We start from the raw sequence: 17,872 nt of genomic DNA, 5'->3' as shown, positions 1-17,872 counted from the left end.
ACAAGTCTGCAGTTAAAAAGAAAAAAGTAGAAAAGCAAGAAGAAAATGGAAAGTCTGCAGGTCAAAGAAATCACTTGACTGCATCCATTTTAAGGGGAAATGACCGACCTTGCTCTCTACATTTTGTCAGCAAAGCTAGCGCCTGACATACCCTCAAAGCCAATTAAAACTATTTGGGGGAAAGAGGGACAAGGAAACCACTGACTATTAACATTTTAAAATCCAGTCTTGAACTAGAAACTATCAAAGGTGTTCCTGCCTTGAAAAGACAAGTGGCTTTAAAAGGAGATAAAATAAATTTTCAAGTTGTTATAAAATCAGTCTAATCACGACATTAACTACAAAGAGTATAAATATTTTAAATGTATCAGTATTTACAGGTTAAATTGAAAATTACTTCTTTGGTCTGAAAAATTCCTTTCTGATCGTTCCTCAAAGTGACCCTTATTTCCACATATCAGGAATCGTCAAGTTAACAGTAGCTCAGTTCAGGAACATATAGAACATGCTTAGTAGAAAATAAATTTCAATTATGCACTCATACATTTTCCAATAGCATTTTTTCCACACTTTTCCTAAGTAACTTGGCTTTTTTGGTATCGTAACCTTAAAGTTTACAAAATTCTGCTATGAATTTACAAATCAGCATGAAAGCATAGATGCTTTTAGATACATTAGATATAATCCATGCCTAAATGGATGTCTGTTTTCTCTTTCACACACACACATACACATTTATACATAAATAGTGTCTCTTTCCCTGGTTGTCTGAATATCCAACTGCCTGTGTTAATCAGATTGCAGCTGCTGGCACTAATGTGCTGTATGTTAACAGCAAGTAAACATATATTAAAAAGTCAGATAAATAGTTGCTTTTTAGACAAGGCAAATTCTAGCAAGGATGACATGTTCTTATGTTGCTTCTTAATCTGGGTACAGATATGGATGGAAATGAAAAAAGAGCAAAAGGAGGAATTGTAATTCCAGACTCCCAGTCTGGCTTCCAGGATTCCACGTATGTTCTCTATAAGGCATCTGGGCTCGGCTACTAGGAAGTTTTAGCAACAAAAGTAAAGCTTTGTACAGTTTCCCTTCCCACATGACCATGTGCAGATTTACAGTTCCTAGTGGCTTCTGCTCTTCAGTTCAACAAGATATTTTTAATCAGAAATGCCAGATTAAAATTTTAGCTTTTATCTTTCTTTCCTTAGAACAAATTTATACTCATTGTTTCATAACTCTTTAAAGTGTAACCTAATATTACTCAAAACATTATACTGACTTTCTACATTTAAAAAAAGAGATTGCCTTCCATGCAGAAATAAATAACAGAAAAAATAAGTTAAACCAAGCTTGAAACATCGTACCTGTGTTATGGCCAAGTCTTTCGTTGGAGTGCTGCGTAAGGTCAATAGTCCTGTCAATTTGAAAGATTTTTAAGTCTTCATCATCTAAGGCAATATCTCCCCAAAAGACAGCTTTAAATAAAAAAGAGCTCAATTTAATTAAAGAATTTATTTAGACAATAAAACCAATCTGAAGACTATAATGCCATGTTACAACCCTCGGGAAAATATATGACAAGTATATACTTACATCACATATGTTTGCTTACAGATCTGTATTTTTATACAAAGAAAGAAACCTACCTAGCAAAACAAATAATCTGTTTCAGTATTCTCCTAAACTCTCAGTCATTTTAGTTTCTTTACACATTGCCTAAACTCAATAATTTAAAGGTAATGTCAATCTATTAACAGATTTGCAGCATCTGTTGTTTTCTGTAAGTAAACACAATAAAGCAGAAAAGACACTGAACACGGTAACATTCAAACTATGAAGTCAAAAACATACAGTACTGTGAAAATACAACCTTTACATTTCCTAACATCTTCCCAAAGATTTGAGTTATTTGAAGTAAATTTTATTATGCTCCAATGATTTTCTATATTTCATTGTTTGCCTCTGAGAATTAATGTTTATCTGTTTTATGTTAAACTGAGTGAAAAAACTCCTTATTTTTCATTATTCTCTTGGTTTATTTCTATGCTTCTATAGCTAATCTCACTATTAGGATTCTTTCAAATACTTTGCTTTTCAAAGCTCCAGTCTCTCCTCCTTTTTAACCTTTCTTTGGTGGGTTTCTTCTCTCTTCTCCTGTTCTCTTTCAGGCACTCTCAGGTTTTTTTCTGTTCCAACTTTTGCATAGCTAACTCATCTTCCCTAAGCTGCCATCACAACTCAATGAACCAAGATATAGGCCCACTTGCAAGAACTCTGGATCTACAACCTCAGCCTTTCATCTCTGCCTGCTTTTGCTGAGATTTTATCCTGAGATCTCCCTGCCAGCTCAAACTTATCATTAAAGCTGAACTCAACAGGCCATAACCTCAACTACTGTGAATGAAGTCAACAGAGCATATACCAATTAACGTGAGCTGAAGTGGTTATTATCTTTATTCCAATTCTTCCTTTTCCCTCTCTTCACTGCCTCTGTCGATAGCTCTATTATTTGTCCCCGCAGAGTCACAAAGCCCCTGGGTTCAATCTTGGTGTCATCTTCAACCCTTTCCCTTCTTTCTCCCATCCAGGAAGACATCACTAGCTCTGCTTGGCTGTTCATTACACAGTTCCACAGCAAACTGCTTTCTTCACTTCCATACAACTAAAACCTTGTCCAAAGTCCAGCTGTTACCAAATCATTCTCTCTAGTCTACTTCCATTCAAACTGACTCTAATATTGTCTTTCTTTGTCTGTTTTTTATATCATCTGGTAGAGAATATTCAACAGGTAATACTCTCAATAGTTTCATTATGCTGCAAAAGTTACCTTTTTCTTATTTACTGATGCTTATATTCATTAGTTTTTAATCAAATGAACATCAAAGAGGTTTTACTTAAGCAGAAAGTTATGTATTTCTAAAGAACTCCCAAGATATTACATTGCTTCCTCCCATTTCCATTTTTTTTCTTGAATGCAAGGCAACTAGGAGAAATTACGCTGAACATGCATTTGGTCTGCTTTGTGAAATTCCTAAAAAAAAACCAGATCACAGGCAACGAGCTCCAAAATGAAAATGAAACTTTTCCGTTAAAAACATAACCAGCATCTTACATCTTCCCTAAATCTGGGTATGTCTGTGTATATAATTTTTACACAAGATAACATTTCTTAGAAACCACAAGTATTTGGGACCATTTCTGAGACTGTTCAGTCACTTCAACACATTTCTGAACAGTCTCCTTCCAGAAGTCACTACTTCCTCATGTTCACACCACGCACGCCAAGGACACCTCCCTGGCCAGCCTGCTCTCACCAGGGAGGGTGTTTACCACCAGGCCAAGAGACAGAGCTAGTGGCAGCTCTAGATAGGTGGGGTTTATTTTCCCTTAAGCTTCTAGGAAAAATATCTCAAAGTGTCAGTGTTTTGAACAGTGAGGGGAGAAAGTCTCCATCTGACTGGAGTTAAATATTATTTATTATTTACTATTGTAAACACCACCTAAGATTTCTCACAGATGTCATTTGTAACAGGCGCCACTGTATAAGCACAATGAAAGATTTCAAACTTTAATAAACAGAACAGAAAATCCCAAGAGGAACTATTAACATTTCAGTCTACAAAGATATGATGTGTCCCAGCAGAGGTCACACAGGCTGTCCACAACAGACTCCAGGAAGTGCTAAAGCTTAACAGCAAGCCCATTTTTCTTCCCTGGTAGGACTGAGAGCTAACAAAAGCAAGGTTCTGAATTAACAATAGGTGATCCAAAAAATAACTCACCAAAAAAATGCATTAGCAGAAACTCCTTTGGTTTCAGTAATACTGATGTATAAATACGAAAACCCAAGGCAAATCAAACTTCAGAAAAATAGTAAAGTAGAAAAAAATATCGGTGGAAAACATCCTCCTCAGTCCTGATGACACATCTTTATCACTTCACTGTGGTGACATTCACTTAAACATGAGAATACAAATAGTGAAGACTAAACCCTTTAAATTTATCTGACATAAACGCATTGAATTAGCGTGTACGTATATAAAACATACCTCGGTGTTCAGGCAAGGTATAGCAACTTTGTCTGTTGGGTTCGAAAGGAAAACAAAGCTATGCTACTTCTGTTAACCCTCTGGACTGCTAGCTAATTTTTGATCAGCAACCAAGCACAAGGTTAAGTTTAACAATATATAACCATGGTAATGTAACAATAAGCACTGATGCAAGTTTGATGTAATTGTAATCTGTGTGACCAATAGGAGCTAGGTTATCTAATGTATTAACTGAACATGAGTTAACACTGAAGAAAGCAATATTTATGATTGATCATTTAAAAGTATAATGGAAATTTGGAGCTTTATTCAGGCCACTTTTTTTGAAGCAAAGCAATTCTGTTTTGCAGAAAAAGACAAACACATGAAAGACACATGATGAAAAGCAGAAACCTTGACAGAATTAACTCATTTGAGTTTAGCAACAATAATTGCCACTTCACTTTTACAGTGTGATTTTCTGAATTAATTCCAGTTCAATTGGGAAGATATATACCTAGCAAAAGAAACAGCAGTTAACTGGATGCTATTTAATTTCAATATAGCCCAAGCAATCAGGAACTGAGACAAAAAGAGAGCTGACAACTGCTTTTTTAAAAAATACACCTTTTTTTCAGTGTAAGGTCTACACTGGGTATAAATTCTGCTCTGAAACACAACCCCACTCACATTATCCAGTAAAATAAAAACAGGTACCTCCCACAATGGTTAAAAGTATCCTTTAAGTTTCAAAGTACTTTGTGACTAGAGAAGACTGTATTTTTGTCTCCTGCTTTAACATTTTTATGGCCTGAAACTATCTGAAGAAGTCACTCTGTATTCTTCATCGTGTCACATGCCATCAATCTTAATGCTACGGAAAGCAAGCACAGGATTTTTGGGGTATGCAAGGCATGATGTTAAAGACTTTGCTAAGAGTATGTTAGGATTAAGAGCTTTATTAGCTCCCTGGAAGGAACTTCAGACAGAACTGAACTGTTCAGCTCTGTACCTCCCACTTTTTTCAAAGATATTTAGTTCATAAGTTTTATCCAGAAAATTGACAAGAATCTGATAACCAATTCACTTAGCATGCAAACAAAGCAAAACAAACAAACAAACAAACCCAAACACCAAAAGGATGGAAAAACTTTCAGAATTATCCAAACTGAACTTGAATGTACCTCTACTTATTTTAGGTTGCTTCATATTATCTCTTACCCTAACTATGTATCAGTGGCCAGGAAAACCTACATGGTCACAGGCAGCTTTTTCACTTAATTTGAAAATGCAAAATTGGGAAGCTTAGGAAAAACCTGTTGAAAATCTGAGACAGTATTAATAAACGAAAAGTATTTCAAGTATCTTTTACTATGCATAGGTTCTTAATAAAAAAGAAAATGGATCATTTTGTCCAATACTTGATAATGAGGTATATAACCTGCTATACCAGATTTCATGCAACTTTCTTTTATTTGAGTTATATTTTCATGTTTTTTATATGGACACAACATTATGCATTTACAGAAATTCAGAGACAATACATGCACAAAATTCAGAAAGATGGACACAAACTCACCATGCAGTAAAAGTACGGTTTTTTCTTTAACAGTGAAGAAGGATTTATGTGGAGCCCCTTAAAGCAGAGAATACTCTTTACCAGCAGATGCAGTTCTGCTTTCATACAACTCAAATCCCTCAGCCAAACATCAGCTTCAAAAAGGTCTTAATTTATTAAAAAACAAAACACTGCCATGTAAAGCAGCTCAGGTCACTACATGTAAGCTATCAGCTCACAAGCATGAAAACAAACAGGGAAATAAGTAGGTTGTAAAAGAAATCTTGCCATCCAGAGAAACACATCTGAACATCACCACACAAGCAATGTGACTGGAAACTAAACCCAAGATGGTCTATAAAATACAGATCGAGCACAGAAACTACAGCTACACTCTACTGCTTGTAATGGGAACTATCACGTTACCATAAGTAATTACAATTCATCTGCAAAGCTGTCTTTGGTAGTCTACTCTCTTCCAACAAGACCATCACTGCATCAAATATCCAGTATTCTAAAGGATAAAATAAATACTAAGGATAGGAAATAAATATAAATAAATAAGTATTTTTTGGAAAATGGAATGAAAATTAGTTTAAGCACAGGAATGCATGCACGTGCTATGAATCACTTAGAATACAGGGTTGGGACAAGAAAAGGCTTTCATGACTTTGTAGAAGGTGGTCAGAAGTCCATGGGACAAGAGAGAAATCGCGCGGTTAAATCCAGGGGGCTGTGGTATGTGGTAGGGATGGCTCGTTCTGGGATTCGGAATGTTAATTAGCGTGTAAGTCTGCAAAGTATGTACAGCAGTATGTTCCTTACAATCGTAATAAATTACATACATCAAACTTCCTTCACAGTTTGCCCTACAGCTATTAACTTTTAAAACTAAACACTGTAACAGCCGGTTTTTAATACAATACCTTCCCGGTCGCACTCACGCCGCTATCAGCAGCCAGGTGCAACAAGGCGCAGCGCGGAGGCTGCGGGACTCGGCGCGCGCCGCGCAGCGCTGGGGGAGCGGGGCGGGGCGCCAGGTACCACGGACAGCGCTGCGGCACCGCCACCGGCCCCCCTCCCCCCCACCGCCACCGGCCTCCGCCACCGGCCACCCCCCCCCTCCGCCCCCACCCATGCCCCCGCCCCCGGTTCCCTCCCCGCCACCGGCACCGCCGGCGCCCCCCCGGGCGCGTGCCCGGCTCGGGGACCAACTTCCCGCCTTCGGAAGGCCGGAGAGCACAAGACGAGGGAGCCCTTCCCAGGCTTTGTCAAACCCAGCTGCGAACTGCTGGGCCGCGGGCGCCCTGCCGTTCTGTGAGCAGGTGCCGAGCTGCGACAGGGAGCCGGCTCCTGGCCGAGCAGGTACCAGCGGAAGGATCAGTGCAGCATCAGAAGGCACTTCAGAAGCAAAGCCTCGGATCAGGGTACGCTACCGGGAGTGGAAAGCCCAGGCAGCGTTCCTTCACCCTCCTCCCCAGCAGCCGCCGGGAGCAGACAACGCAACATGGCACTTAAGACACAACTGAAACCTGAAGAGCTCCTGTGGTGTCCTTCGATAGGAAGGGGCACACCCAGCACCTTCCAAAGTCTGAACAGTAATTCAATGCAGCAAGAGGTGCCAAAAAGTGTGCTGGCCCAGGCTCAGGGCAGGTCTCATCTAAACCCACATGTGCGGCACTTCCAATTAGCAGCCTCTTCCATAGCTGAGTCACCGAGCACTTCCCTGTAACAACAGAGCTATGTGCGCTGCAGTCCACCTCGGGGAGTCATTTTGTTCCATACAATCCCTTCACGGCTTACATAACGGTCTCTAACTCTGAATAGAAAAAGGAAAATTTAGAGCTAAATAAGTAAAAACAATTCCACTTCATTACATGGAAGACAACATACGCACTATAATTAACCTGATTTTGTATTCCCACCGTCTTCAAATCAGTTCAGTCTTTCCAAGATTTTTGTGTACAATACACTCTTCTTAGAAATCATTAAAATGAGAACAAATGAGAGGGCAAATAAACAGCAAAAGATGTTTCATGCAACCAGAAGCATGCCATACCCTCGACTCTATCACTGTTCATCATGAGTGCTAACCTCAGCTGGAACTATTTAATAAATTTCTGTGTTACCATCACGGAACATTCAAAAGAAATTTAGGAATTGCAATTGAAGTTGATTTAATCAAGTGTTTGATAATTAACCAGATCAGTTTTGCTTTTTATTGAACAAAAATATGAAAGGAAAAAAAGTTAAATAAAACTTTTACAACATTAAATAGAAGACCATGGCAGGTGTTTTCACAGACACACCAAAACAAGGAACTTCCTTAATTTCACCATGCAGCATTTTTTAATCTGCGCAACTATGAACAAGAGTTAACAAAAAGTCTTGATTTACTTGAAAAAGCTCATATAGCCACACCTGAGAAGGGAAATAACACTTCTGACTGGCTCCATCCATGTTCCTACTCACTGTATAAGTAAATTATGTAAAACAGCACGCTCATCAACACTCACACCAATTCTATTTTCCAAGACTCCTGCTTCAAACTCCTAACCAGAAAGCCACCATTCTCCCTAAGGAATGTATCATTTCCACTTCTATCAGAAAAGAAAATAACGATGGTAGAATACTTTAAACATCTCCAGACTGCACATCAGTTAGAAAAACATTCCTCCATCCTTTTGAACGTAGCACCTCTTGACAACAGCTCGCACAGACACACTTAAAGTTATCCCGAAATCAGCTAGTTCATGTACGGCAGTGATGTAGCCTTAGAAGCACAAATTTTAATGCAATTTACTCAAATCTTCCATGACACAGCTTCCCTGTTGACACCATTACCTGCAACCCACCACTGCCTCATGTCATCCACTCTTAGACACTTCCCCTGTGTTCCCCATGCACAATGCTTTTGCCTCCTGCCTTCCTTTCACTGTGTGTTCCCGACTATAGGCAGGGTGCTGGCAAGGCAGCAGCCCTGTCGGGGCCACACTAACGCTTGGGGAGCCCCGTCTGCGGCAGTCAGCATTTTACTACGGCTCCCTCACAGTGTTCTCCAAACTGTGCAGGAAGTTACTACCAAACTGCCCCAGCTAGGATAGAAAAAAAAGCCACATATGGCCTGACGGTGGACACAAAAGCCAGCTGTAGAGCTAAAGGTGGGAGCAGAAAAACAACTGCTGGAGAGGCACCCCCCACCTTACAGAGCCAGCTGTTCCAGCCACACACCCCCAGGCACATGGCAATCTGATCGTAGCACAGCTGGGCTACAGGTTAAGTGGCGTGCAGCACTGGGACATGTTCCAACTTTTTCGAAGCAGAAAATATCTCCAATACAAAGCGATACTCTCATGGAAAATAGAGTATTTGTGACACCCTTTATCAAGGTAAAATCTTCACTTACCAAAAGAGGCATACTTGTAGACCTTGATCTTTGTTGAAAGGGGATGCTAATTGGCTGGAGATGCTTCTCCATGACACAGCAAAAATCTTGATTTACACATCTCCATTTGCTCTGACCTAACTACAGCTTTTACTTTGTTCTTAATTTGAAAGTAGTAACTTTTTCAATTCCATTTTTTTCTTTTTCCTTTTTTGAAGGACAGTTTTCATATTCTTTTAAAATTAGTAAAAACAACAACAAAAAGATCTTCAAGAAAGCAAAGACTACTTTGACAGAAGTTCCCAAACGTACTGAACTGTATTTTGAGGACAGGCTCTTTAACAGTGCAACAGCTCTGTGGAAGGTTTGGGTTTGGTTACACTGTTCAACCTGGCAAGCTTCCTGACTTCCAGTAAACATTTTCTTTTTTTATGCAAGATCTTCATCACCACCACACACACTTTGTAACTGGTAAAATCTATTCTTCATATAATGGGTTAGCCACTGAACTGAACACAGGGGAACACTGCTGAGCAAACAGTAAAGGTGTCTTGTCTGCAGGTTGTGGTGGCAAAACAAGCAGCTGCTCTAAGAGCTTCCTCCATCACTGACCACTGCCTCAAGCCAGATGTTAGCAAAACAAACCTACAGAGAAATACAGTGAAAAAGACCCATTTACCCATCTTGTGCATGACGTTTATTATTATTATTTTTCTACTATTTCTAGTTTTTAGGCATAAATTCACAAGTAAAAAAAAAAAAAAAAAAAGGCAAAATGTTGAAGTACAAGCCTTTCTTAAGAGCGCTTATAGCACTTACCAACCACTTTGACAGGAAAGCCACACCACGACATCAGTGGCTTTCAGAAAGATCAATGACTGCCAAAAATACAGGGCAATCACAGCTGATTTTTCCCCAGCACAACAAATACTGACCTGCTTTACATATGAAACCACATGCAAAAGTAACATCGTGTCCTGTGCCTGTCACTCCTCCTGCCCCCAGGGTAACAGAGGCAGTGAGGAAATATTTCTCCCTCCTCCTGGGAAGGGCACATGCCACCCTCAGCAGCAGGCACTGACCCAACACTTGCTGACCTTTCAGCTCGTGATACAGAGCGTGGTTTCTGGCATAGGAAGAGGGCTGACAGGTCGTAGGGTGTCTGCTGTACCAGTCACCTGCACATGCTGACTTCTGCTACAGCTAGCTTTAGTAAGGCGGCTTGAAACACACTGCGGGGGAAATTCAGGTCTATAACATCACACCAGTATAATTACCCCAGTTAGCCCTGTATGACCAATACAATGCTCTAATACCCATTTCCATTTTACTTTGAAACTCCATTACCCAGTGAATAGCCTGAGGGTCAAGATCTACCAAGTTAATTATATGGCCAAGTTTTCTTACAGTGGGAAGAACAGGCTCCATGAGGCAAAATTATCACTCTTGAGGTGAAATCTTTTTAAAAATATAGAAAATACATAAATGTGTAAAACTAGAAAGAACAAAACTCATTGTTTTTAAATTAAGAATAGGAAACTAATAGAATTGAATTAATTCTATTCCTTAAAGAATGGGAAAACAGATTATAAATTAGCTGCATATAGAAGAATAAAGAAAACCCTTTGTTAGAAAGTTGTCAGTCTGAGCATGCCACCTACATGAAGCAGCTGTTGGGGCCGAGACAGACACAGCAGCTGCTACAAGGCCTCCCCAAAGACGCAAGCCTTAGACATTTTCATTCGAATACCAAGAAAGCAGCATAGCACCACCAAATCAAGCAAATTACGAAGCTAATTGATAACGCACGGCACAAGCCAAAGGGATTACACTGGTTTATTCTTCGCTATTACTGTATATATATAATCATAACTGTATCTGCTTTGTACAGAATGTTGTATAGCACAGCTGATGTTTCACAGCTTTTTGTTTTTCTCATACTGTCTAAACTTCAGGTCAAAATAGCTTCTCTAGGTTCACAAAATAAATTACATTTTATAAGTGAAGTACCGTACCCTTCATAATTTTTCCACATGATTAACTTTTTTTTTGCTCAGAGCACACTTAGGCATTTTTAAATTAAAATAGTACTTTCATCATTATGAAACAACCGTGCATCACTTGAGCACAGTGCTAGTTTCTTTGTCCCAGAAACTTAATTCAATCAGTTCATTGTGGTTATTAAAGGAAAAATCATTTTCTTGTTTTACTTGGCAGTTTTGAAATATTATTTTCAATCTAACCAGAAAGTAAAAAAGGAGCTAGAAGGTTGTATGTATAGATTCGCCCACAGGAATGCATTTGGGGACAGGGGAGGTGGCATGGTGTAGAACTTTCTGTTCAAAACACAAATCAATTTCTAGTTTGATGACTGATGCTTCAATCTTGAAGCCTCAGGAGAGAAGGAAGGTAACACCACTGTCTGAAGATAGGAAACTGCAGCACAATTATCTAACAAATCATCAGACACTAGAAATAAAGTTCATTTTGTTTCCTAGACTTTTGCAGCTCTTGTGGTCTTCAGCCCAACATATGTTAGCATAATTTGGGAAGAGCAAGTGGGGTTTCAACGTTACCAGCAAAGCTCACTCAAGGGAAAAAAATCACGCAACCCAGTGAACGCAGAGGCACTTTACAGGCTAGGTAGCTGCAAAGTAAAAACTTTTAAGGTGTCTGGAGTTAGGCGTCTGCACCCTGATGGGTTAACATGCATGGAAACTTTTGCCACGTGACTGTCATATAGAAAGGGTACCAGGGGAACAAACCAGTATCAAGTAGAAGTTGTGAGATACACATTCTTGAGCAACGACCATCAGGACTACAAATCTAGTAAAGACTGAAGAGAATAAAATCCTTTCCAAGGATGGAGATTTCCAAAATTCACCTAGAGTACTCTGGGTGTGGGGCAAATCAGTTTTGGTCACAACTTCAATTTAATGTCCTAGCCTTTCAGTGATGGAGTAAGTACAGGGTCAAAAATTACCATTTCTAATATGATGAAAGAATAGATTTATATACATTACAGAAGAAGCATTTGAGATGAGTGGATCTGAGGTCTTGAGCCTTTGCAATCATGTTTTCCTGGGGGGCTGCTGCTTCCAAAGACACTCAGGCAAGTCAGATGTGAACAGTGCCCCTGGAACAGTCCTGGTGCAAGGACTGGAGGGACAGCTCAGCACAGGGGTGGCCAGAGCCAGCAGAGCACAACCACCGCGCAGCAGCCTTGAGGGGGGAGCAGCAGTAGCTGCCTGGGGATTTGGAGGGCAACCCAGAAGAAGGCTAATTTACAACAACAACAACAAAGTTTGAGAATTACTGTTTAGCTAAGATATCTCACTTTGGAAATACCAGTCTTCATGAAATTTCACAATTATGTCTTTCCTCTAGAGCTACAGGTTGCTACTATGGAGTAGAAGTGGGTAAGAAACTCAGTAATAAATAACACCCTTACTAATTTTGTTGTGCTATGACAACAAGAGGCCACGTATTTATTCAGTAATACTTTCTTTAAAACTTTGAATTATAATATAATAAACATCACATTGATGTTATAGTGTGGCAATAATGATCTATGTAGAAGTCCTCTCCTTCTGTACCTTCCCCTCACCTTTAAGGAATGAAAAAAACATACTTCATTTTCTCACAGACATAAAACCCCAAGTAAGCTAAAGTAGTACCTCTAAAACAGAAAATCCTGGAATAATCATTAAACGCAAGCAAAGATTTATACAGAAAGCCAAATGGCACAGAAAGGGAAGTGCATGTCTGAGGGATTATCTGGCATTCAGGATCAAGGTTCTCATTGTACCACGTGAAATAAACGTTGCTCCATTTGCACTGTCTTAAATTTAAACACAGAGAATTATTAAACTGTATATAAATAAACCCTTATTTAGGCTTCAGAAGTGATTTCCATTATCAGCTGCAGCTTCCTGTTTCAGTCGGTTTTGTCATGAGGCTCACTTAAGTCACTCCATCTCAGTTTTTAGCACATCATTCTGCGACCTAGCTCTGCGGAAGAGACAAGGAAAGGGACTAAACAGCTTTTAATGCTGCTTTTTTTGGCAGTGATCCTGTGCTTAATACAGCAAGTTCTGGGTGTTGGACCAACATAATTCTATATTCCCATCCACATATTCAACAGATGTCTTCTACCACATTTTTTTGTTACCGGAGTACAAATTCTAGTCAACACACCTAAAAAGTTGAAGCATGATTATTTTACTCTGTATCATCCAATTCATATCATGGTTTAGAACAGAAATGATGAGTCCCATTTGTCACAATTACTTTGCTTGCTTATTACTGAATACTGGTGGGTTTTTTTCAGCATTTGCAATTTAAGGGGTTGGGCTTTTTTTTTTTTTTTCCCCCATGGAGACTCTGCACAGCTGCTGATTATTTTTTGGACACAGCAAGTAACACAAACTGAAAGAATATCCTCAGAGTTAGTGAGGCAACAGTAAATGTACAGTGGAAAAATCATTGATGCCATCCTATGTCTCATATCAAGTTATTAGTTAGAATTTAACGTTCCATACATCTGAATCTTACATAGCTTAATATTCTGAGCAAATTTAGCCATGATAGTACTTGAGACAGGATTTATACATTCTACTATTTTGCCTCTTGATAGATACAATGAAATCTCATCTCAGTTTTGCATTTATTCCCTCTTGAAAAACACTATTCGTGTAGCTGCTGAAAGCTTTTTTAAATCCTTGTTTTTAAATAGTAAAGAGTATTAGCCTTTTCCAAGTATTCCGCTGCAAGCCAGTGGGATCTCCGCCCCGTCCTGAAAAGAATTATACATGTTGCAAGCAGTCCAAACTTACTCACTTCCTAGGTTTTGGCACTGTTGGTAATCCAAGTATCATCAACAGAAATTAAGCAGGGGAGGTAAGGGGGAAGACAATTTAAAAAAAAAAAAAAAGAAAGAAAATACACTGCTTCAACTTTCCCCTGTCCCTACAGTTTCTTCACAATACTGCCTTTATCCCCAAACTTGGGAGGCTGCAACCACTTTTGCCACCCCCAAGGTGCCACAAAATCAGTTAGGTTGAATTGTGCATATTTGCAGGTTTGCAACTGATTATCAGACTGATGCCAAAAGCAAATTTAGGAAAAAAAGCAATCCAACAACAAAACCCACCCATGAGTCTCACAGATTCTATTACAGACAATCTTGTGGTGCAAAATGGTAGCTGTGTAAAAGTTCAAGAATTTCACAAATCTTAAAAGAAAGCAAACAGTTATAGCTTGGTTAAGCTTCCCATTTCCAGAAAGTCAGTCTCATGCTGATCCTCATTTTATAAGGCATTTTAGTTTGTATGTCAAACAGAAACACTAAAGGGCCAACTCAAATAACAGATCCTGACTTTTTCTCCACATCTACTATTCTTCTTTTCTTGCCTTCATTAAGCCACTGTAGCTCCTTATATACTGCTTACTACCGGATTCTTAAATTGTTTTATAATAGGGGCCCATAAGTTAGCAGGAAAGTGTACCATGGTCCATTTGCCATCCCACTGGCAGACATCAGTTCTCCCATTACAACTGCAGCAGTCTTAATTAAGCTGTTGTTTGCATGAATAAAGAGAGGTTAGATGCTAAGTATTTAATGGTTTTAAATGTCTTTGGGTTTTAATTAATAAAGATGTTACTGTCTAAGATAGTCCCAGAGTATTTTTAGATGTCTTTTAATACGATTCCGCAGCTGGAACAACGGACATGAGCCAAACATGATGTTGTAGCCAGCTCACCCTGGGCTAGCATGGTCTGCTGGCTGTGAGGGGTGTGTCTTCTGACAGAACACAGTGGTGGCCTCAAATAACCTCTTAATATAGCTGTGGAAATAGGAATTACACAAGATACGGCAAATACTAAGCTCAGAGAAAATACAAGTATTTGATATAGCTAGCATTCAGAGGAAATATGCCAAATTAAATATTACCCTTTTCAGAGGGCTGCTATTTAGCCTATGGTGTTTAGGGTCTAATATTTCAAAATTCCTTGCCTATTAATATTTTGAGAAACAGAAAATTTTAGTATGTTCCTTAACTCCTAGATGTTCTTTATTCTTTCATGCTTTCAAAGCAAACTATTCATAAATAAACATGATTATGCAGAAAACCACAGGAAAAGCACTTGACCAAGTAAAACGCGGGCACTCAGAAAAAATGTTGCTTGATCACTTACCCCTTAAGTAGATAAAATGTATTAATACTGTGTTTATAAATGACTGCCTCCACCACGATGTCCCAATGTTAAATGAAAAATTCTGTATTATCAAAGGGCATACTCCTGTAAGTATCTGAGAGACTTCTGCTCTACATTGGAGGAAAAAAACCCCAGCCAAACACACTTTCTTCTACCCACTCTCTCTTGTCATATGAATCCTAGTCTGTAATTCATAATCCTAACTGTCCGCATTTCTTACGTAAAAATTGTGGTAGTACACTTACTTGTTTCCCTCAGTTAACACAAAATAAACTGAAAACAGAATTCCTAGCAAAGGACAAAATGGAAAGACCTGCTAGCCCAGCACCTCAAGCAGCGCCTCTAAGCCAGGCAGCCCACCTGCCTGGGCTGTGAGAGGGGTCAGCCAACAGCGAGAGCTGGAGTGAACGACCCCGGGCCACTGCCAGGGCTGCAAAGGAACGCCAGCCACCCAAACTTCAAATTCTGTGTTCACAGCTCCAATAGCCACAGACTGCCGTCTTATAGAAGTGTACCTGCTTGAAGCTCTTCTAGGAAAGACTTCATGACAGTATTTCAGATTTGGGATTGGTAACAAATACTGCTCCGGGTGTTAGGGAGCTGTAATATTATACACCTACTGCGAAACTCTGTGCCTTTCCGCCATATGTTATTCCCCAAGAACATGAATCCCAAAAGGAAAATAATTTTATCTTAACATTAGTATTACTGGTACAAATACATCTAAGTGGAGAACTCATTAAAACGCCATATAAAAATCAATCCGTAAAAGTGTCAGTTAGAAGCACCTTCATGGATGTGAAAGTCACTGACATTTGTCATTTATAAATTAATCTTGCACTTGTCTAGTTTTGAAAGTACATTTCTTTCTACCCCTGAAGAGGAAAAAAGCCCAATGCTTTAAAGATAGTCAGCTTTTTAATACAAGCAGTAGACACAGATCAGCAGAATCTGTTAGGTATTTCACACCCATTTTCAGCTGTAGAACTGACATACTAATCTTAGAACTAACAAATATCTAAAGAGGTAGAAGACCGAATAGACAGAATACTGTCATATAATCTACAAAACATAATATGAAAGAAAAAAAAAAAAAGAAAATCCTGTACTACAGGACTTAAGATTTATTTTTTTTTCATGGCAGGCAAAAGGTAGAAACCTAGCTCTAGACTGTGAATATACCAGAAAACTGCCTTTGTGGCATCCTACAAACCTTTTAATTTTGATTAATATCTTAGAAATTCATGAATGCACAAGGGACACTTCAGAGAGCAGTAAATGACCTAACCCAAAGTTTGAGAACAGAAGACATCTTCATGTGCTAAAATGACTTCATTTGTTTTTGTAAAATATCAGAGGAACATCTGGCAGGACAGGAAAGGATTCTGGAGCTTTTTAAGGCATCAGAGCTGAAGTTAGCAGGAGGGATTTGGGGGATAGATTTCCCGCCCCCCCACCCCCCAATTGCTTGTTTGGCTTTGGCAAAGGGGTACATCACATTTCTGGGACTTAGAGAAAATGAGCTAAAACCTTAGTGTCCAAAACTGGATGGAAAGGATTGCAAGGTTCCTACAAATCTTGAGAAAATACAGTAGATTAAAGACCTGTGGCGTATGGATTTTAAGAGATTAAAACAAAAACCTGCAACACAAAGCATCAGTATTACACCACTTGCAACAACTCCATCGATTTGGAAGAAAACACCAAAAAGCTTCTGAGTCACTAAAACCAGTACTTCTATTCCCAGTCTTATGCCTGAGTGACTGGACTGATCCAATCTATTTGTGGCAACTGTGATGCCTCAAAAGTTATTTATTGGATTTACACTAAAAAAAAATATCTTGATAAAATGAGTCAAATATGTCAGAGGAACAACGTACTCAGCTAACTCTGCAGGGATACCTTCAGTACTAACAAAAACCTCGAAAAGCAAAATGCAGCTGCCATTGCTGTCATTCCACAGGCTGTACAAAAAAAAAAAAAAAAAAAAAGAGTAGCGCTAACTACTGGTTAACTAATGGTGATAACCAGCCCATGCTCTGCCTCCCAGACCCAGCACAGCCACACTGTATTGCCCAGCAACTCACATACCACCCGTCAGAGCCACCCCAGGGGACTTCTCAGGTGACGATGCCCTGCAAAGAGCACCCCCAGCCCACAGCCTCAACAAAGCTTCATGTGCAAGCATGGAAACACTTCGTATGTTAGACTCTTGTTGCTAGATCAACAAATATGTTTTCAAGTGTGGAATCAAATACTGTCTAGAATATTATTAGTTCCAGCATAGGAGTATGAAAATAACTTTTCCTCCTAATGACTACATAGTTTTCCACTTGGTAAATGGATTTTTTCCGTTCTCCGTGCTTCAAAAACAGAGCTAAAATTGAAGTCACTGGTTTTGGTTAATTCATCTTATTGGGTTTTCCTTTGATTTAACTCCAAAAATGTAAATACTGAGTGGGTGAAAGCAGTACTCATAAACCATGATAACATAAATTACAAACTAATATATCTGTTATTTTTTCCACATTACTTCTCTGTCCAATAGTATTCAAATTAAGTCTAATCATATATCAAATGCAAATTTTCACAGAATACCCAGAATTTCATTGTTCTAACAACACAGCACTTAGTAATACAATAAAAAGATTTCACTCTGAAGTTTTGTTAACATAGAAA

General features: G+C 39.0%; 1 protein-coding gene across 1 annotated transcript in view; it reads right to left on the bottom strand.

Moving 5' to 3' along the window:
• The window catches only part of TLL1 (tolloid like 1), a 139,879-nt gene that overhangs the window by 78,275 nt on the left and 43,732 nt on the right, over nt 1–17,872 (bottom strand). The window contains exon 2 of the mRNA XM_005444566.3: nt 1,368–1,478. Within this exon, the coding sequence (XP_005444623.1) occupies nt 1,368–1,478 (111 nt within the window). The remainder of the gene's footprint in view (nt 1–1,367; nt 1,479–17,872) is intronic.

This window comes from Falco cherrug, chromosome 1 (genome assembly GCF_023634085.1).
Source record: "Falco cherrug isolate bFalChe1 chromosome 1, bFalChe1.pri, whole genome shotgun sequence".
Classification (NCBI taxonomy): domain Eukaryota; kingdom Metazoa; phylum Chordata; class Aves; order Falconiformes; family Falconidae; genus Falco; species Falco cherrug.
Note: the sequence above shows the minus strand (reverse complement) of the source record. Positions and strands in the feature narration are given on the sequence as shown.